Source organism: Saimiri boliviensis, chromosome 12, assembly GCF_048565385.1.
Source record: "Saimiri boliviensis isolate mSaiBol1 chromosome 12, mSaiBol1.pri, whole genome shotgun sequence".
Classification (NCBI taxonomy): Eukaryota; Metazoa; Chordata; class Mammalia; order Primates; family Cebidae; genus Saimiri; species Saimiri boliviensis.
In genome coordinates this window covers 77,755,184-77,778,085 of record NC_133460.1, presented here as the reverse complement: position 1 = coordinate 77,778,085, position 22,902 = coordinate 77,755,184, and the positions used below count along the sequence as shown (strand labels likewise).

The following is a 22,902-nucleotide window of genomic DNA, read 5'->3' as shown; positions in this document are numbered from 1 at the left end:
GAACAACTTTCACTGGGCTTTCAAAAAATACAGAATTAGAAGAATTATTCTGGCCTGTTGTATTAAAACATGGCTAACAGGTACATGCAATGGCAGCATTAGCTACAATCTAGAAGTTACCCATTTAATTACCTGGTTCTGTATTTAGTAAGTAGTATAAATAATATGTTTAGTTTATGTATAAAAGTATAACAAAAATTTACAGTCACAATTCACTCAGAATTTGGTCTTGCTCATGCTGAAGTGATACAAATGTAGAAAAGTACTAAATTATAAAAGTTAGGAAAATAATAAGAGTAATGAGAAAAAAACAAGAATAAAGAGTATACAAAAGTGACAGTTACAGGAAATATGACACCCTTTTCTAATGAGATCTAATTCTACCCAAAGATACTGGATAGATACAAGTGTGTATGTTTGTACGTATATGCACACTCACATGCATTCATGTGCATTGTGAGAATCTCCTACATGGCTGGTCTACTTCCTTTCTCTATCCTGTCTTTTGTTCAGATATCTTGACTCCAAAAATGTATATATTCCTACTTCAGGAAGAAATCTATAGGTAGCTATTGCCTTCACAAATCACTTATTTAACCAAGATAAACTTTTTGTAAAAGTATACTTCTTTTGAAATCTTCCACAGTGACAAACATTTCAAAGAAATTCTCCTCTCTTTCCCTAGGATATACTCTTATTACTATAAATCTACTTTTTCATTGAAATCCACTCAACATTAGTAACAGCTCTCCTGGGAATCCACCGAACGTTTGAGGCAACTGCTTCTAGTATCCCCAGGAAAGTCCTTTCTTCAACTTCATCAGAATCACAGCAGTAATAGTAGTAGTAATAACATACTCTTCAAAACATAACAAAACGTAATTAATTTTCTCAAATAACACAACAAAAACTGCCCCCAAAGAAATCACTCTTATTTACAGTTTCAGCTTAATATTTAATGTTATATAGTAATAAATACAATGAATTTATTTTTAAGAAAATCCTTGAATTAAAAACTAGCTGTACCTTTTCAAGGTCTGGATCTTGAAAGGGAAATTTGCTGATGACAATTTTATATTCTTCTTCATTGACAATAGGAATAGGGCTGTAATTATCTTCTTCAAAAATGTCCCTGTTAGGAAAGGAAAACTGAAAACTTATCATTACAAAATGTATTATTAGAGTACTATAAGACAATACCTTAAAAAACCCCAACTATTACAAAAGCAGTTTTTATTATCAATTAAAGGTTCAAACAGAAAGATACTGCCTAACCATCCAGAATTCTAAAATTCAACATCAAATAAGTCTTGTCCCTCAAAATCCAGGTATAATGTCCTTTTTCCAGTAGTCTTGTTTTACAAAATCTCAGCACTTTAGTTTTCTAGTCTAGAACAATTCTCAAGATAATATAGTCTGAACGAGCTCATTACCTGTAACCAAAAAAGAATCCATGTAATGGAGAGTATTCCTATCAAGATTTTATTTTTTTTCTGAGGCAAAGTTTCACTCTGTCGCCCAGGCTGGAGTGCAGTGGCACGATCTCGGCTCACTGCAGCCTCCGCCTCCCGAGTTCAAATGATTCTCCTGCCTCAGCCTCCCAAGTAGCTGGGATTACAGGCATGCACCACCATGCCCTGCTAAGTTTTGTATTTTGAGTTGAGATGGGGTTTCACCATGTTAGCCAGGATGATTTCGATCTCCTAACCTTGCAATCCACCCACCTCAGCCTCCCAAAATGCTGGGATTACAGGTATGAGCCACCACGTCCAGCCTCCTGTTGTAACTCTTGATAGGAATAATTCTCAAGTTGTGTATCTTGTGTCTTCTCTTTTCCCAATGAGATTATAAACTCTTGAAGATCAAAACAGTGTGTTATATTTGTTTAGTCTCTTATATGTCATGATTAGAAATGGATCTTTTATAGTTGGTGAGGCAGAAACAGTTACTGCTCATCAAATATCCATGTGCTGTCCTGTACACCCACTTGCAGTTAGGCAGGGCCATATGACCAGTTTTGGGCATTGGGCTGTGAATGGAAGTGACATGTGCTGCTTTGAGTCTAAAGCCCGTATGAGCCAATTGTGCAAACTTCCTTCCCATGGTGACATGGAAGACAACATGTTGAAAAGTTAGAATCACAAATACAAACAGCTTGGATCTCTGAGTACTAAACCTATTGTGGGCTTCTGTGTGAGAAATAAAATGTGTTCATTCACTGAGATTTGGGGAATTTTCATTACTGCAGCATAACCTAGGCTGTCCTAATGTAACTGTCATCCAATCAATAATTTCCTTTTAACCAAATAATTCAGTTTAATATTTATTGAGCACCTATATGTGCTGGGCTCTGGACTGTGATGAAAATTCCCTACATCATGAAGATAAACATAAGATAGCTATTCTCAAATCTAATAGGAGAGATAGATATGCAAATTAATTATAACATTTCTAATGCTGTGTTACACATACAAGAAGTACCATGTTCAGAAAAAGGACAAAAGAGAAAATGACTATCAGAGGACGTGGGGAACATCTCATGGAAAGTTATACAGAGAAGTTATGGGTCCTATAGGGTCTTTAAAGATGAAAAAAATTCTAAAGAGATTATGGGAGAAAAGTATTCTAGACCACTGGAACATACATACAAAAGTGTAAGGAGTGAAAAAGCATTAGTCTGCGGGGCGGGGTGTAAAACCACAGGTAGTGCAGTATTACTAAAGTGTAAAGGGACATGGTGAAAAATGAGGCTGGACAGGTGGGCAAACTGAGACACCCAGATTTACCCTGTAGGTATTAAGAGGTTTTAGGAGAGGGAATGTCACAGGCAGATATTTACTGTGTGGAGGATAAACTGGAAAAAGCCTGATAATGAACACAGCAAAGCCACTTAGAAAGACTGAAGAATAATCTAAATAAAAGACGACGAGGATCTGAATTAAAGCTGCAACAGTAGGGGTAGAAAGGAAGGAGGTAGCATAAATAAGAGCTTTATTTATTTATTTATTTATTTATTTTTGAGACAGGGTCTCATTCCATCACCCAGGTTGGAGTACAGTGGCAAAATGTCAGCTCACTACAGCCTTGGCCTTCTGGGTTCAAGCTGTTCTTCCATCTTAGCCTCCCGAGTAGCTGGGACGACAGGGTGTGTGCCACTAACCATGCCCAGCTCTACCAAAAAATACAAAAATTATTTTTTTGTATTTACTTCCACTAATTCTATTTCATTCCACATAGAGTTTAAACATAAAATAAAAGGTTAAATGGCAGGTCTGAGTGCAGTGGCTCACACCTGTAATCTTTGGGAAGCTGAGGTGGGCAGCACTTTGGGAGACAGCGGGGGCAGAATACTTGAGGCCAGCCTGGGCGATAATGAAACCCTTACTCTGTTTTAAAAATAAAAATAAAAATGATGAAAGGTTAAAGGCAAGTTACAGAGAAAGTAACTACTAGAAGACAATAAACTATTCACTTTATACAAATGCCAGGGAACCAGTTACTATGCAAGAAGAGATAATTTAATGAATGGCACATTTATATTCTAAAAATGTTAATGTAGTCTTAAAATGATTTGTTTACAGAACCAAATTCAATAAACCTGTACAAGTTCCTATTCTGTGAGGCACTATACTAGAGCTAGGCAATCGAGAATATAAATAGCTCCATGGCATTGGTCTAGATTATTATTTTTCAAAATATAACCCCAAAAACAGAGGCAACAAAAGCCATAGTAGACAAACAGAACTACATGAAACTAAAAAGCTGCTGCACAGCAAGGGAACAACTAACAGAATGAAGAGGCAAGTTATAGATTGGGAGAAAATATTTGCTGATATATATCTAATAAATATAACAAGAAGTTAATATCCAAAATACATAAGAAACTCAATAGCAAAGAAACAAGTAACTCAATCAAAAAGTAGGCAAAGGACCTGAATAGATATTTCTCAAAAGAAGACACACAAATGTCCAACAGGTATACAGATCAGGAATAAGCAAAGCTTAGCATCACTAATCATCAGGGAAATGCAAATTAAAAATCCAATGAGGTATCCCCTCACAGCTGTTAGAATGGCTATTATCTAAATGACACAGATAAGTGTTAGCGAGGCTGTGGAGAAAGGGAACCCTTGCACACTATTGGCAATGTAAATTAGTATAGCCATTATGGAAAACAGAATGGAGGTTCCTCAAAAAACTAAAAATGAAACTACTGTATGATCCCAGCGATCTCAATTCTGGGTGCACAACCAAAAGAACTGAAATCAGTATCAGGCCAGGGACAGTGGCTCACATCTATAATCCTAGCACTTTGGGAGGCTGAGGCAGGTCACTTGAGGTCAGAGTTCGAGACCAGCCTGGCCAAGATGGTGAAACCCCATCTCTATTAAAAATACAAAAATTAGCTGAGCGTGATAGTGCACACCTGTAATCCCAGCTACTTGGGAGGCTGAGACAGAAGAATTACTTGAACCTGGAAGACAGAGGTTGCCCTGAGCCAAGATCACGCTGCTGCATTCCAGCCTGGGTGACAGAGCAAAAACTCCATCTCAAAAAAAATAATAAAAGTTAAAAAAAAAAAAATCATTATCTCAAAGAGATATCTGCACTCCTATGTTCACTGCAGCATTATTCACAATAGCCAAAATATAAAATCAACCTTTGAATGGACAAAGAAAATGTGTATATACACAATGGAATACCATTCAGCCCTATAAAAGAAAGAAATTCTGTCATTTGCAACAAGGATGAACCTTCAGGACATTATGCTAAGTGACACTAGTTAGGCACAGAAAGTCAAATACTGCATAATCTCACTTACATGAGGAATCTAAAAAAGTCACACTCATAGAAGTAGAGAGAAGCATGATTTCTGGTTTACAGGTTACCAGAGGGAAGGGCAATCACAAAGTGGGGTAGGCAGGGTAGGGAGATGGCAAGATGTTTGTCAAAGAGTACAGTTGCCATTAGGAGAAATAGGTTTTTGAGATCTATTCCACAGCAAGGGGACTACAGTTAATAATAATATAACATATATTTCAAATTGCTAACAGTAGATTTTAAATGTTTGCAACACTAAAAAAAAAGTATGTGAGGTGGTAGATATGTTAACTTGCTTGATTTAATCATTCCATAATGTATACAATATATCAAGACATCAAACTGTATCTCATAAATCTATACAATTATTGTCAACTAAAAATAAAATAATTAAAGGCACATATATACCGAAATAATAGAAAAATAAAACATTAGGGCTCATAATACAGTGAGAGATAGCTGCATACAGATAAACAAACTGTAACAGCAGTCAGGTTATAAATTCTGTCATGAAAGTAGCCAAGTTTTGAATATCACTCAATATCGATGGTAATATTTCTTTTTCCCCCATTTAATTGTTAGGTTGTCAATTTACTACTTAAAAAATATTTGAGAATACAGGCCAGAGATAACCAAAGCTTAAGTTCTGCTACGTCCTAAAAGTTTAGGCAAAAAGCATGATCTGGAAGAGTGTTAAAAGCAGAAGTCAAAATATATTTGAAAATTATGTATTTGACAAGCTATCATTTGTTCTCCTTCACTATTACTCTGGAGGATAAAATCAGTCCTATTTGAATAGGACTGATTTTATGTGAATGAAGCTATTAGCTTCCCAGAGAGAAGACAATACCTCTTGGTTTCCCCAGTCTCGAGGAACAATCTTACTACTAGAAGTCTTAAGATAGGTAAGAGAGAATAAGCTAGCCCAATACAAGCTATCAACAGTTAGGAAAACATAAATACCCTTCTGAAGAGGCCAATTAAATAACATCAACTCTGTAAGATTTTATATCTATAAAAATATCATATTATGTCACAATATACATTATATCATAGCATATATGTTCTAGATTACCATCTTTATCAGTAAACACTGCCTTTATTTTTAAATAGTTAATATAAATAATTGTTGATAGTTACATATGACTCATCAAGACTGTCAATTATCCATCTGGGTTAGCATCCTGACAGTATCACTCCTGAAGAATGTAAATACAAAAAACTCAAATAAGGATTTTTTAGTTGATTTTAATAGACGTATCTTATCTTATGAGCTGCTTAGGCATTATAAAAAAAAATTTTTAAGAGACAGGGTCTTGCCCCTATTGTGCAGACTGGAGTGCAGTGGTGTGATTTTAACTCCTCAGCCTCAAACACCTGGGCTCAAGTAATCCTCCTGCCTCAACCTCCCAAGTAGCTGGGATTATGGGTGTGCACCACCATGCCCAGCTAATTTTTTTATTTTTTATTTGTAGAGACAGAGTCTAACTATGTTGTCCAGGCTGGTCTCAAACTCCTGGCCTCAAGTGATCCTCCCATCTTGGCCTCCCAAAGTGCTGGGATTACAGGCATGGGCCACCTCACCCTGTTGGAAGATTTTTATTACAGTATTCAGAAGATCAACCTCCATAGTTTTGAAAGCTGAAGGGATAAGTCCTAAGCTGGTAATAAATCATCTAGCATACTTTTAATATTCAGCAAATATTGACATATTACTTCTATCATATTTTGGGTAAACAAGACATAAAACCTCAAGATTGACTTTTTCTTCCCCAAAGGGAAGAAGAATGAAGAGAAAGAGACAAAAAGAGAAAAAGAGAAAGGAAGAAAAAATTTTAGTAATTAAAGGGGGGGCATATTTCTCTTCTCTTGTCACTAAAAAGTTATACAGATATTAAAATACTTTTGTCAATGCCCTGCAGAGAAGTGGTTAAGGCAAAAGTAATTTTCTCATTTAGATTCCTTAACATTCTTAACCTAGTAATGTTGTTTTTAAAAACAGCACTTTCTCAAAACAAAATTTAAAAACTGTAAATTTCTGTCTCTAATACAAAATATCTCTGAATACTTATAGCCTTGTAAGTATTTGATCATTTATTAGGGAAAAAAATATAGATATTAGAACTACAAGTAAGTATAATTAAAAACTGATTATAAATGTTACAGCCACTATGGAAAACAGTATGGTAGTTCCTCAAAAAATTAAAGCTATATTTACCATATGCTCCAGTATTTCACTTCTGAATATAAACCCAAAAGATTTGAAAGCAGGGACTCAAATAGATATATGTATACTGTACTCACATTCACAGCAGCATTACTCACAATAGTCAAAAGGTGGAAAGAACCTAAACGTCCATCAACAGATGAACTGATAAACAAGATGTGGTAAAGACAATGGAGTATCAGCCAGCCTTAAAAAGGACTGAAATTCTGACATGCTACCACATGGATGAACCTTGAAGACACTGTGTTAAGTGAAATGATCCAGACACAGAAGAACAAACGTATATAATTCCACCTAAACAAGGTAACTAGAGCAGTCAAATTTTAGAGACAAAGCAGAGTGGTGGTTGCCAGAGGCTGGGGGAAGGAGGAAATGGGGAGTTCTTATTAAGTGAGTACAGAGATTCTATTTGGGAAGATAAAAAAATTCTGGAAATGGATGGTGGTGACAGTTGGCAAATATGCGAATGTACACCACTGGAGTACCAAGAAGAACGGAGACACAACATACCAGAATCTCTAGGACACACTTAAAGCAGTGTCTAGAGGAAAATTTATAGCAATAAATGCTCACATGAGAAGCAAGGAAAGATCTAAAATCGACACCCTATCATCGAAACTGAAAGAGCTAGAGGACCAAGATGAAAAAAACTCAAAGCCTACCAGAAGACAAGAAATAACAAAGATCAGAGCAGAAATGAAGGAGATAGAGACACAAAAAAACCCTTCAAAAAAAAATCAATAAATCCAGGAGCTGTTTTTTTGAAAACATCAACAAAATCGACACACCACTAGCCAGATTAATAAAAAAGAAAAGAGAGAAGAATAAAATAGATGTAATAAAAAACGATCAAGGGGATATCACCACAGACTCCACAGAAATACAAACCATCATCAGAGATTACTACAAACAACTCTCTGCACATAAATCAGTAAACCTGGAAGAAATGGATAAAATCCTGGACACTTGCACCCTCCCAAGTCTAAACCAGGAAGAAGTCAAAACCCGGAATAGACCAATAACAAGGTCTGAAGTTGAGGCAGCAATTAATAGCTTACCAACCAAAAAAAGCCCAGGTCCAGCTGGGTTCACAGCTAAATTCTACCAGACATACAAAGAGGAGCTGGTACCACTCCTTCTGAAACTATTCTAAACAATCCAAAAAGAGGGAATCCTTCCTAAATCATTTTATGAGACCAACATCATCCTGTTATCGAAACCCAACAGAGACTTAAGAAGAAAAGAAAACTTCAGCCAATATCCGTGATGAACATAGATGTAAAAATCTTCAATAAAATACTGGCAAACTGATTGCAACAGCACATCAAAAAGCTTATCCACCATGATCAAGTAGGATTCATCCTGGGGATGCAAGGCTGGTTCAGCATACGTTAGTCTATAAACGTAATTCACCACATAAACAGAACCAAAGACAAAAACCACTTGATTACCTCAATAGATGAAGAGAAGGCCTTGGACAAAATTCAACAGCACTTTATGCTAAAAACTCTCAATAAACTAGGTATCGATGGAACGTTATCTCAAAATAATAAAAGCTACTTATGAGAAACCCACAGCCAGTATCATACAGAATGGGCAAAAACTGGAAGCATTCCCTTTGAAATCTGGCACTAGACAAGGATGCCCTTTCTCACCACTCGTATTCAATATAGTACTGGAAGTTCTATTCAGAGCAATCAGGCAAGAAAAAGAAATAAAGGGTATTCAATTAGGAAACAAGAAAGTCAAATTGTCTCTATTTGCAGAGGACATGATTGTATATCTAGAAGACCCCATGTCTCAGCCCAAAATCTCCTGAAACTGATAAGCAACTTCAGCAAAGTCTCAGGATACAAAATCAATGTACAAAAATCACAAGCATTCCTATACACCAGTAACAGACTTAAAGAGAGCCAAATCAAGAACAAACTGCCATTCACAATTGCTACAAAGAGAATAAAATATCTAGGAATACAACTAACAAAGAATGTAAAGGACCTCTTCAAGAACTAAAAACAACTGCGCAACAAAATAAGAGAGGACACAAACAGATGGAGAAACATTCCATACTCATGGTTAGGAAGAATCATTATCGTGAAAATGGCCATACTGCCCAAAGTAATTTATAGATTCAACGCTATCCCCATCAAGCTACCAATGAAACTGGAAAAAAACACCTTAAACTTCACATGGAACCAAAAGAGAGCCCGCAAAGCCAAGTCAATTCTAAGCAAAAAGAACAAAGCGGGAGGCAACACACTACCTGACTTCAAACTATACTACAAGGCTACAGTAATCAAAACAGCATGGTACTGGTAACAAAACAGAAAAATAGACCAATGGAACAGAACAGAGGCCTTGGAGGCAACGCCACACATCTACAACCATCTGATCTTTGACAAACCTGACAAAAACAAGCAATGGGGAAAGGATTTCCTGTTTAATAAAAGGTGTTGGGAAAACTACTAGCCATGTGCAGAAAGCAGAAACTGGACCCCTTCCTGACACCTTACACTAAAAATAACTCCAGATGGATTAAAGACTTAAACATAAGACCTAACACCATAAAAATCCTAAAAGAAAACCTAGGCAAAACCATTCAGGACATAGGCATAGGCAACAACTTAATGACTAAAACAGCAAAAGCAATGGCAACAAAAGCCAAAATAGACAAAAGGGATCTAATTAAACTCCAGAGCTTCTGCACAGTAAAAGAAACAATCATTAGAGTGAACTGGCAACCAACAGAATGGGGAAAAATTTTTGCAATCTACCCATCTGACAAAGGACTTACATCCAAAGTCTACAAAGAACTAAAAACGATTTACAAGAAAAAAACAAACAAACCCATTCAAAAGTGGTCAAAGGATATGAACAGACACTTTTCAAAAGAAGACATATACGAGGCCAACAAACATATGAAAAAATGCTCATCATCGCCGGTCATTAGAGAAATGCAAATCAAAACTACATTGAGATACCATCTCACAACAGTTAGAATGGTGATCATTAAAAAATCTGGCCGGGCGCAATGGCTCAAGCCTGTAATCCCAGCACTTTGGGAGGCCGAGGCGGGTGGATCACGAGGTCTAGAGATCGAGACCATCCTGGTCAACATGGTGAAACCCTGTCTCTACTAAAAATACAAAAAAAAACAAAAACAAAAACAAAAACAAAAACACTAGCTGGGCGTGGTGGCGCGTGCCTGTAATCCCAGCTACTCAGGAGGCTGAGGCAGGAGAATTGCCTGAGCCCAGGAGGCGGAGGTTGTGGTGAGCTGAGATCGCCCCATTGCACTCCAGCCTGGGTAACAAGAGCAAAACTCCGTCTCAAAAAAAAAAAAAAAAAATCTGGAGACAACAGATGCTAGAGAGGATGTAGAGAAATAGGAACACTTTTACACTGTTGGTGGCAGTGTAAATTAGTTCAACCATTGTGGAAGACAGTGTGGTAATTCCTCAAGGACCTAGAAATAGAAATTCCATTTGACCCAGCAATCCCATCACTGGCTATATATCCAAAGGATTATAAATCATTCTATCATAAGGACACATGCATACGAATGTTCACTGCAGCACTGTTTACAACAGCAAAGACTTGGAACCAACCCAAATGCCCATCGATGATAGACCAGACAGGGAAAATGTGGCACATATATACCATGGAATACTATGCATTCATAAAAAGCGATGAGTTCGTGTCCTTTGTAGGGGCATGGATGAACCTGGAAGCCATCATTCTCAGCAAACTGACACAAAAACAGAGTATCAAACACCGCATGTTCTCACTAATAGGCAGGTGTTGAACATTTGAACAATGAGAACACATGGACACAGGGAGGGAAGCATCACACACTGTGGTCTATGGGGGGATTAGGGGAGGGGCAGTGGGGGGTAGGGAGTTGGGGAGGGATAACATGGGGAGAAATTACAGATACAGGTGATGAGGATGGAGGCAGCAAACCACATTGCCATGTATGTACATATGAAACAATCCTGCATGTTCTCTACATGTACCCCAGAACCTAAAATGCAGTAATATAGCTATACATAAAGAAACTGGCTAAGATGGTAAATTCTATGTGTACTTTACTACAATAAAAAATGAATATAAGCATTTCCATTAATATATGCAAATTAACTACTTGAGCATTTGACAAATATATTCATTATATTAAGGCACCATGACTTAGACTAACCTGAAAACTCCAGCCCATTTCTTAAGCAGCGTTTCATTGTATTGATCTCTTATTTCAAATAATAGGTCAAAAAGTCGGTTCACTGGAAAACCATAACCCTAAAAAACAACATCAAAAGGCGGATAAACAAGTGTACAAAAATATTCACTAAAAATGTTGGGAATACTAGAAAATCATTTGGAAGGCATCACTAGATCCCACTGCATGCCATTCCCACAGTAAGAAAAAAAAAAAAAAAGATATACTTTTGACTTTCTACTACATTGCATTAGGTTAAAAAAAAAAAAGGTCCAGAAAGAGTTTTACGAGAATAGAATGATTTTTCCTTTCTTCTCTCTCTTTTCAGTAACAATTACACTGTTAGCCTTAAAAAGTATTAGAAGTCAAGCCTGGAGGAAAAAATTCAAAGTAAGTATTTACATAATAGTATGTTATGGCACCACTTGGGAAGTGGTGCCTGAATAGGATACAAGAAGAAAAGGGAATGGATACTGTCTGAGACAGGCTGGCTTCCTTTTGCACCTTCAATTTGAGACTGAGTTTGTCACATATTGGGAAAATTTGTATCTTTCCATCAAACATTCACACTCCCAAACTTTCTTCTTTTCCGACTCCAAACTCACTGAAATCTTACCCATATCAGGACCAAATATGCGCTCTCACCTCACAGAATTCTCCACTTGCATCTCCAAGGTTTCTCGCTCCATTTTTGTTCTTGAGCCTATCTCCTTTCACAGAAACCATTCGATGGCTTATCTCTTTACTCTATTACGTTTTTAGCTTCCACAGACACCTTTCTCTTGGCTAAATAAATATGCTAAATTGTTTCCCATCTTTAATCCAAGAAAAACAAGAGACCAAAAAAGCTCTCCCTCAATTTTCTGTAGCCTGTCAGCTGCCTGCATCACCCCCTTCATAGCCAAATGTACTACAGTCTGACTCCCACTTCTATTCCTTTATTTAAACTACTCAACAATGTCACAGACTATCTCCTAAATGTCAAATTGAAAGATCTCGCCCTACCTGACAACTCTTTCTTGAAATTCCTCTCCTTTGACTTCTACAACACTAATCACTCTTCTTGTTCTCCTTTTACAACCATGTACAATCCTTTCAGTTCCCTTGTCTAACTTCTATCTCTATCCTTTAATCTTTTCTTCCAGCTCCTGAGGGCAATCTCAAGTCTAATGACTTCAATCTATGATGATTATTCCAAATCTGAATCTCTAGCTAGGTCTCTCTAAATTCCAAATATTTAATTCCAATACCTGTTTCATCTCCATTCAGTCAGCCAGCAAGTACATTAAACTTATTTCCTCTCTTTCCAATGAAATCAAATGTTCCTCTTATTTCCTATCCATAAAAAAAACACTATTGTCAACCCAGTTTATCCATAGAGAATCTAGAAAAACATCTAAACAATCCCTACCACACACATAGCAGTCACCAAATTCTGACTTTACCTCTTTTACAAATAAAATCTTTCATTCTCCATCATCTACCCACCTTTCTTTCTTCCAGAAATATTCTTAGTGCCATTGCTTTATCTCAGGTCCTTAATATCTCTTACCTAGACCATAGTAAAAGCTTCCTAAACTAAAATTTCAACCATCTGTCCCTCTCAATCTATTTCCCAGATTCTCAAAATTACCATTCAAAAATGTAAATATGATTGTGCTGTTTCCCTGGCTAAAAACTACAAAATGCTTACTAAACTCCCACAAGACATCCCATAATCTGGGTCAAACCACCTCATCAGTTTTATCACCACTATTTGCCCTTCCTTGTTCACACATATATTCTACAGTTTCTAACACCATCAAGCTGCTCAGTTTCACTTTCACCACAACATGCCTTTACCTATAGTTTACACATGGTATTTTCTCTTCCATTAATGTCCTTTCCTTCTTATCTATTTGCTGAACTCCTTCTTCAAAGGTTAGCTCATTTCAACTTTTCATACAGCCTTATTCAACTCCTAGAATCTAAGTTAGTCATTCCATCTTCTGCAAGCCCAAAGCTCTCTAACATATTGCTGCATTAGCATGCCTTCTTAAACATCTTATTTGTTTACAATTTAACTGTGAATTTCTTGAAGCCAAGGATTTTTATGTCCCTACTACTGTCTTACTGACTTTTATGTCTCTGCCATTTTATACATCAACTAGACTGCTAACATGTATTGGGTACTCAAAAAATGTTAACAAAGGAATCAATAAATGTTTACCTGTTATTTGCCTAGTAGGCAGCAAGCAATATAAATATGCTGGTATTACTTTTTAAATTTATTCTTTAGTTAGCTTTGTTTTGGATGATAAAATACTGGTGTTTTAAAAAGTAAAATTTCCTTAGGGTGGCAAGGGTGATTTAAAAAACTAATTATCATGTAACATTCTTAATTATTTTTCATGAAAAGACACTCACAAGTTCTTCAATTAATAGTTATAAAAGCCGGCAATCATTAATTCAGTATAAGATCAATCTAATACTGAGCCTGTCAGCTTTCAGTGAAATGAAAATACTGTAGAAACTCTGAATAAGTACGAAGAACTGATTTGTCTTCTCCAGTCATATTTCAAAGCAACAATATGAGAAAGGTATCCTTGCAAGGGTTATAGAACTATCACTGCTGCTTTTACAATGCCAATATTACCTAAATATTATCTTTGACTTTTCTTTGATTCTCTAGAGAATTCCTTGGTACCATATAAAATACTCCAGATGCAGCTGTACTCAGAGTACAGTCCAAGAACTGTTTATTACAGTCTAAAAAGATATAAGGAGCTTGCACTACAATACAAATTGATGCTGCCACCTATAGTGAAGAAAAGTCTTGCTTGTAACAAGATGCAAACTGCACTGAACTTTGTACTTGGTGATGCACTTAATTTACATTCTGAGGACAGCTCCTTTTTGTTATGGTTCTAACAAGACAATTTACAGACTAGTAACAGTTTGCAAACCAGTGGTCTCCAGACCACACTTTGAGTAGCAGTGCTTTAAGTCATTAAGGATAGCAAAATTACTATCCCAAATTCCTATTACTTTTGCTCTCTATGGCAAAAAACACAATTACTTTTGCACCAACCTAATATCTCAAGCTACTTAGAAACGGGCCCCCAAAATTTGGACAGGCCCAAATAAAACTTACCAAAAGTGTTCTTGCAGTGAGATCAATATTATAGATACATACACTCATTACAAAATTTATGAAAACCAAAAAACCCACATTATTCTGCTGTTACAATATAAGCAGAATATATACAATATATACAATATATACAAAGCTTTAATTCTAAAATGCAAAGACTCTTCTGATAAAGCAAATAGTTTAAATCAGGATTTCCCAAAGCATATTATATAAAGTTTTAGATCTAAATGATGTTCTAAGGGGGAAAAAGATTCAAGGGTCAAATACATTAGGGAAATGCTACATAGTCATCTTTCTTTTGGAAGCTTATGGGTATAAATTTGCTCTCAGAAAGGTTTTCAGTGCAGAAATACATTTTACTTCTGGACCACAAAACATTTTTTTTAAGTAATATCTCTTATCACAGTTTGGAAAATGCTAGTCTGTACTTGACGAAAAGTTACTTCTCACCATAAAATCCCATAAATTTACACAGGAAAACAAAATGCAATCAGTATCAATATTTTATTACCTGTGATCAAGTAGGAAGGACAAGCTAGAAATCTCAAAACTCTGATACTGAAAATCACAAAAATATTGAGTTTTGAAATAAGTTAATTTTAATCTTATTTTTTGTTTGTTTGTTTCAGGGTGTTTGTTTGTTTAGACGGAGTCATGCTCTGTTGCCCAAAGTGGAGTGGAGTGGTGTGATCTCAGCTCACTGAAACCTCCACCTCCTGGGTTCAAGCAATCCTTCTTATTTTTAAAAAGAAAAAAACCGCAACTCAAAAAAGTAAAGTGATTCACTCATAGAACACATGAAGACTAGGAAACTAGGAAAAAAATGAATGCACAGTTTTCAGATTATGTGTTTTCATATAAAGTATCATATTTAAAACTAAAAACAATTCTCAAAATTAGTAATAAACTCATTTTCACAATGAGGATCTAAGCCTTAAAGAACTTGCAGGCATACAATTAGTCAACAGCACAGGCAGAACAGAAACTTTGGGTCTATGTGATTCCAGAACCCACTGCTCACTGCCCTAAGACAGAATTTATATCTTCTAATTTTTAGTTCAGGGTTCTTTCCATTATACTCTGTATTTTTTTTCCACTGTAAAAATACTTTATTCTAACTGAATGATTAATATTTTAAAAGATGATAGCATCCCTGATCTTTGTCTAAGCTTCATAATTGAAAAGGAAGTGTATGAATAGTCCTGGGTAATAGCAGAATACTAATACACAGGTAAACATTTATTACTACTAATTTACTGCTATTAATCTACAACAACATAAATGAGTATATTTAGCCTATATTTTATATATTTTTGAGTGCTCAGAATAACCATTAATTGTTAGGTTATCACCCACCTGCAAAGTATCTGCAAATATTACAATGAGATTCTTCAGCTCCAGAACAAGATCAGGATCCGTGCAATAGGACTAAGGGTAGAAACACACACACAAACAAAACAAAACACCACCAACAACAAACCAGAGTCAGAGGATTAAAAACTAAGAAATAAAATTCTGATAATGTTTCTTTTAATCTGCCAGATTTATAAGTTTAAAATCTTGGTTGGTTAGATCCAAAACTGACCTTCTCTATTCAGTGTAATTTTTAGAGGGAGATCATAATACGATACTTACGATACTTAAGTTTCTAAAAGTTTTGAGATTTTAAGAAACTAGTCACTTAAACTGAAAAAAGTTTATACATAGACTATGTATGTTCACTTTTCATCTATTCATTTATTTTCCATCTTATAAAAGTGACACTACATATCACCTTTTCCAATATAAGAATGACAATTTCAGTATTTTCTTAGTAATTAACCAAAAGAAAACTATTAATTTCAAGGGGACAGTGAGATTTACTGTCCCTTTCATACCATTTTATAAGATCTTGAAAGTGATATGTTATATTTAATATGACTTCATATTTGGTATCATGGAATTAACAGGAAACATACTTTAATTTTATATATTCAGAGCTGATGTGAATATCAACCATGATAAAATGTATTGTTCTTTATTAACATGTTAGGAAAAGTTGTGGTTCATTGGATAGTGTATCAAGAATCTACATTCTCGATAAATAAAAATGTACATACTTATAATCTTAATATCACATAAGGTAACAATTCTTTAATATTTTTAAAATCTCAATTATCAATTATAAAATTATTACAGATAAAATTTTAAATACGGAAATAAGTTAATAAAGGTAAACTACTACAACTGTCTTTTAAAAAGGCCTATACTAAGTATTGTCTTTATAACACTAACATATTTATTACTCCCACAAAAGGCATTAGGAAAATATCTGATCATTTAATTTTCATCTATAAAAACCTCTCATTTACACAAAGGTTCATTATTTCAAATGCGTTCAAATTTTGAAAATTCCAAATTTTAAAGAAATTCACAATTACAGTGTATTAGTGTAAATTGTAAACAGTGAAGAACAAGTTCTATTGAGTTTTAATGGTAGAGTTTATTTTAGAAACAAAGAATAGAAATGATAATTAAAAACCCTTTCTTCATGGTGCTTTTCAGTGATCTAATGAAAAGGTCAGTTGAGACTAATGAGACCTGCTTAATTCTTCATTTTCTATAATGCTAGAATAAAAGTCTTTTGGGAAGCCCCAGTCAGTTGCGAAATCATAGCCTGACGTTACCAAACGAATGCTTGACATTACTACTTCCAAATCTGAGCAATTACCAAAAAATGTAGAATGATGGAGATACAGCTTTCCTCTGCTATTATCCAGCTCAGAAGTTCTTGAAGTAACGGAATTAAATTTTTAGTAATGTAAATTATCTGACTTACTGAATGAGCTCTAAGGACAGCAATTATCTTTGAGAGGGCCATGTTCCAAAGTTCATCAGTGTATGCCCTGGTTACTAATCCTTGGGTCACATGTAAAATGTGATCTTCTACCACAAAGAACCTAAAAACAGTAATTACCAAAGCATGTATTAAAAAAAAAAAACCCAAATAGAAAATAATTATTTCTAGCATTTAACATAATATAAAATTAGTAAGTTATTTCCATATTAGATACATACCCTACAATTTGAGTGAAATATCTTCTATAGCCATCAACTGTTTCATGCTTAAAATGAAAAATAAAAATCAATTTAAACCAATAAATACCAGTAACATAAAGGTAAGTTCCAAATCGCTAAAACTTCATTAACAAATATTTATTGAGAGCCTACGATATGCTGCATACATTTTTAGGTACCAGGGATATATTTGTAAATAACAAAAAGTCCTTACCCTCATGGAACGTACATTCGAAAGGAGATAAAAACAATTTAAAAGAGAAATATTATTTCAGAACCCCCTTCTCAGTAGACTAGTTGAAGCCGTCATCATCTCTACTTTGACTATTATGCCATCCTCGTACAGAGTCTCCCCAATTTCCAGCCTTGTCCCCTATAGTCTCTTCTCTATACAGCTGCCAGAATGATATTGTTCAAATAATAATCAGATTATATCTTCTATCAAAACCTTTTATGGTTTTACAATTGCCTATTGTTTATAATGGTTTACGATTGCCTATTATTTATCATTTTAACAAAAGGCATATAGAAAAATATTTGATCATTTTACTTTCATTCAAAAAAGTTTATTCTGTGAAATATTTCATATTTCAATTAAGTTCAAATGTTATGTTTTGCAAATTTCATAAATGTGATCAAATTTTCAAATATCTAGGGCTTTTTCCAGGTGTTTTGGGGGAAGGACTGCTAATATATTTTAGCTTAGAAACACTATGATTGGAAAATATAGTCTACATGACACTAAATGCTTGCTATTTCCTGATACTTGCTTTATAGCACAGTATGTAGTCATATTTTTAATTATAGTCCCTGTTTGCTTGAAAAGAATACATTCCTACAGTTGTTGAAATAGGATTCTATATATCCATTAGATGAAGCCTATTAAGTATGTTTTGTATTCTTACTGATATTATGTCTACTTGGTTTAGAAGATACTGACATATATTTTAAAACTCACCACACCTGTGGATTTTTCTGTTTCTCCTTGTAGTTGTGGCAATTTTCCTTTAAATACTGAGTCAATGTTATCGAGTACTTACAGGTTTAGAATGACCATTTTTATATCAATTCAAAAGCTCACAAATAACACAAATTTTATTCTTATCATTCTAGCTTTCCCTGTATTATATAAAAGCATATATACCCTGTTTCTAGTCTTTCAGTAGTTTCTATAGAAATCACATTACACATCCTTAAGTAACCAAACTCTACAGCTACTCAATGTTTTTACTCTTCTGCTGGACACTTCAGACTGTAAGATAGTTTAATTTCATCAACTTCCATCTCATTCTGATGTTTATGTTACTGTTATGTATTTCAATTCTATCTTCTTTTCTTATTGCTGCTGCACAAATTAAAACTATGTTGTTTTAATGACCAAAATATTTTATTGTATTATTTCCTACAGCCATTTTGGATTTACCTAAGTATTTATACTGTTTTTGCTATTCATTCCTTCTTGCATCTCACATCTTCCATTTGGCTTCACATTCATTTTGTTTGAAGCATATCCGTAGAGTCTCCTTAGTAAGGGTGTCTTAAGTGGCCAACTCTGCTCTTCTGTGTCTGAAAATGTCTATCTTTGCCCTCATTTCACTGGATATAGAATCCTAAGTTAATAGTTAACTTTTTTCAGAATTGAAAATATTTTATTGTTTTGTTTACTTGAAAATAAACTCCTTTCTCTTTGGGTACTTGTAAGATTTTCTATCTATGTTTGTTTTTAAAGTCAGGTTTATTGAGATATAATATGCATACAATAAAATTAATCCCTTTTACATGTAGAGTTCAGTGAGTTTTGACAAATGTAGACAGTTGTGTAACCACCAGAAAAATCAAAATAAACGTTTCCATCTCAGAAAGTTCTCTCCTACCCTTTTACAGATAATTACCCTGCCAAACCCTTATCCTTTGGCCACCACTGATCCCATTCTGTCCTATAATTTTGCCTTTTCAAAACTGTCGTATAACTCATACTGTATATAACTTTATTGTAAATGAATTTTTTCACTTAGAATAATACTTCTGAGATTCATCCATCACTGCATGTATCAATTCCCTTTTAGTGCCAAGTAGTTCCATTACATAAAACATACAATAATTTGTTTATTCACATGGATGTATTATAATTTACTCACTAGTTCACAGACATTCAGATGTCTCTAGTTTTTGGCATTTATAATAAAGCTCCTACAAACATTCACATATGAGCCACTGTATAAAGATACATTTTTGTTTCTCATGGATAAACACCTAGGAGCAGGACTGGTAGGTCATATGAGAGTATGCTTAACATTTTAACAAATTGCTAAACCATTTTCCAAAGTGGCAAAGTGGCAGTATAATTTTATACCTATCAGAAGTGTATGAGACTTCCACCTGATTCACATCCTCACCAGCACTTGCTATTATCAATTCTTTAAATTTTAGTCATTCTAGTAAAGTATGTAGCAGTATCTTATTGTGGTTTTAATTTGCATCACCCTGAGGAAAATTATATTGAACGCTTTCTCATGTGCTTATTTCCCATCAGCATATCTTTGGTAAAATGTCTATACAAATCTTTTATCCATTTGTAAAGACTGGTTCATCTGGCTTCAATTACTGAGTTATACATGTTCTTTACATATTCTGGATAAAGCCATTTTTAGACATGAGTTCTGCAAATATTTTCTCCAAGTCCATGTCTTGCCTTTTCATTTTCTTAACACCTTTTGAAAAGCAGAAGTTTTAAATTTTGATGTTCAAATCATCCATTTTTTTTTCTTTTATGGCTCATGCTTTATGTATCTCACATGAGAAAACATTGTAGACAATACATTGTAGAATACTGTAGAACCCAAGGTAATAAAGATTTTATCCTTTGTTTTTTTCTAAAAGTTTACAACTTTAGCTCTTACATTTAGGTCTATCACCCATTCTTGAATTGTTAAATGAGTCAACATTCATTTTTTGCATATGCATCATTTAATTCTCTTGCAGTCAGAAGACAGATTTTGTATGATTTCAAGCTTTTTATATTTGTTTTGTTTTGCTTTTGAGACACAGTCTCACTCTTGTTACCCAGGCTGAAGTGCAATGGTGCGATCTCAGCTCACTGCAACCTCTACCTCCCAGATTCAAGCAATTCTCCTGCCTCACCTCCTGAGTAGCTGGGATTACAGGCACGCACCACTACGCCTAGCTAATTTTTGTATTTTTTGGGGAGATGGGTTTCACCATGTTAACCGGGCTGATCTCAAACTCCTGACCTGAGGTAACCCACCCACCTCGGTCTCCCAAAGTACTGGGATTACAGGCGTGAGTCACCACACTTGGCCCAGCTTTTTATATTTGTTGATGTTTATTTTATCGCCCAGAATATGATCTTGATGAATCTTCCATGTGCACTTGAAAAGCATGTGTATTCTGCCATCTGGGGTGGAGTATTTAATAAAGGTCAATCAGATCAAGATAGATGGTAACAGTTTTCAGGTCTTCTATTCATCTTTATCTTTGGTGTTCTGCAATTTAATTGTAAGTTTTCTAAGAGTGTATTTCTATTTATTGAAGCTACTTGGGATTCCTTGGACTTGACTCTGTGGATTTCTATTTCTCACCTGTCCCAGAAAATTCTCAGCCATATGGCATCAAATATTCTTCAGTCTCATTTGCTCTATTCTTTTTGAAACTCCAATTAGATATACATTAGACTTCTCTGAATCCCTTATGTCTCTCTTCTGTAATTCTTCCTTCAATCTCTTTGTAAAGATTAGTTTCTTCATATTAACTAAGAGATAATTCATCAACTGTTAAACCTATTTATAATATTTTTAACTTTAGTTAATATGTATTTAATTTGCAGATATTCTACTTGATACTTCTTCATGTCTATTTGGTCATTCTTTATAGTTTCTGTTCTCTATTTATATTAGCAAGCTTGCCTTTTATTTCTTTAAATATATTAAGTAGCACTATTATATACTCTATGGCTAATAATTCAAATATCAAGTCTTTTAGAATCTATTTCTGTTGTTAATATTTCTTACGATTCTCATTTGTTTGGTAATTATTTCTGACTGTGAATTGCTCATTTTAACTCTGGAATGAAGGTGCAGAGATCTGGATTTGCTTCTGCCAGGCACCTGGAGACAGTATCAGGATGGAAACACTTCAAATATCAAGCTTGAGATGTCTTTGACTATCCAAGTATAATGAATTCGGGTTGCAAACTGCTTGTTATGAATTCTCAGAGGGATTTTTTTCTCTCATTCACTCAGCACTAAGATTTGAGATGGGTAATTTTCCTTACACTATTTGCCAGAGGGAACAGAAAGGTTTTTAGATAGTTTTAACTCTAGCTCATCCTAATTATGGGGCTTTAAATCCTTTGGAGTCTCAGCTTTACAAGCGAGACAATCTCTTACTAGACATCTACTTTGGGTGGGCTCTGGGCTTAGCCCTCTGTACCCAAAGTCCTCAAAACTCATGCTTTCCTACTCAGCAGACGCTCCTAGGGTAAAGGCTATATTCAGTGTTTCATTAAACCTATCTGCGTTTCTGCCTTCATTTAGATTTTCCTGTTTTGTTTGTTTTATAGTCAGATGTATTGAGGTATAAGTCAGATACAATAAAACTTTCATATTCGGTTTCTATGAGTTTTACAAACATGTCTTCTAATGTAAGCATAACCACAACCAATATATACAACAGTAAGTTATTCACTTCACTTCTGGTCTTTTTTATTTGTTTGTTTTAAATGTCTGTCTAGCATCTTCAGTTGTATTTTCAGTGGGACAATTAATCAAGGTACATAATCCACTATATTGTCAGAAACTAATTATCATTCCCTGATATTTTATATATTTACTTCTTGGCCTTTACCTAATAGAATGTAAGCTCATGAGAAAAGGGACTTGTCTGTTTGGTTCACTGCTGTACCCTTAGCACCTAAACCAATGTTTGGAAATGGTAGGTGTTCAATAAATATTTGTAGTTGAATGAATAGTGATACATGCTCTGAAGAAATTATAAAAAGATAAGGGGATAAAAAGGAACAACATAACCAATTCAAAATACCCCATACTTACCATATTTGACTGAGGTTGCAATACCAGTCTTGCTTGTTTCTTTCTTTGTTTTCGATAATAGTTTTCAAATGTTTCCTCATCACCCTAAAATAAAATCAGCAGAGTAATGAAAAATACACACACACACACACACACACACACACACACACACACAGCTAAAACAGATACTTCTTTACCCTCAAAAGTCATTTTTAATTTTCTAACTAGAATGTAAATGTTTAATAGCATTTCATATAGAATGTTAAGAATAAGTTTTGCCATTATAGTTTAAAGACAGTAATTTTTTTGTATCATGACTATTAGGAAGAATAAAGTTACATTTAAACAACTGGACATCTACCAAACTTACTATTTAGGCTTTATAGATTTTCTATTGAAA

General features: G+C 34.7%; 1 protein-coding gene across 12 annotated transcripts in view; it reads right to left on the bottom strand.

Annotated features, from left to right (window-relative positions):
- The window catches only part of EXOC6 (exocyst complex component 6), a 235,485-nt gene that overhangs the window by 108,513 nt on the left and 104,070 nt on the right, over positions 1-22,902 (bottom strand). For all 12 annotated transcript variants that reach the window (XR_012512897.1, XM_074382588.1, XM_074382587.1 and 9 more), the window contains 6 exons: positions 22,524-22,607; positions 17,455-17,501; positions 17,216-17,336; positions 15,754-15,825; positions 11,247-11,344; positions 1,027-1,132 (listed from right to left, as the gene is read on the bottom strand). Coding sequence is in view for 11 of the 12 variants with exons in the window: in XM_074382588.1 (XP_074238689.1) it covers positions 1,027-1,132; positions 11,247-11,344; positions 15,754-15,825; positions 17,216-17,336; positions 17,455-17,501; positions 22,524-22,607 (528 nt within the window). In the remaining variant the exon portion in view is untranslated. The remainder of the gene's footprint in view (positions 1-1,026; positions 1,133-11,246; positions 11,345-15,753; positions 15,826-17,215; positions 17,337-17,454; positions 17,502-22,523; positions 22,608-22,902) is intronic.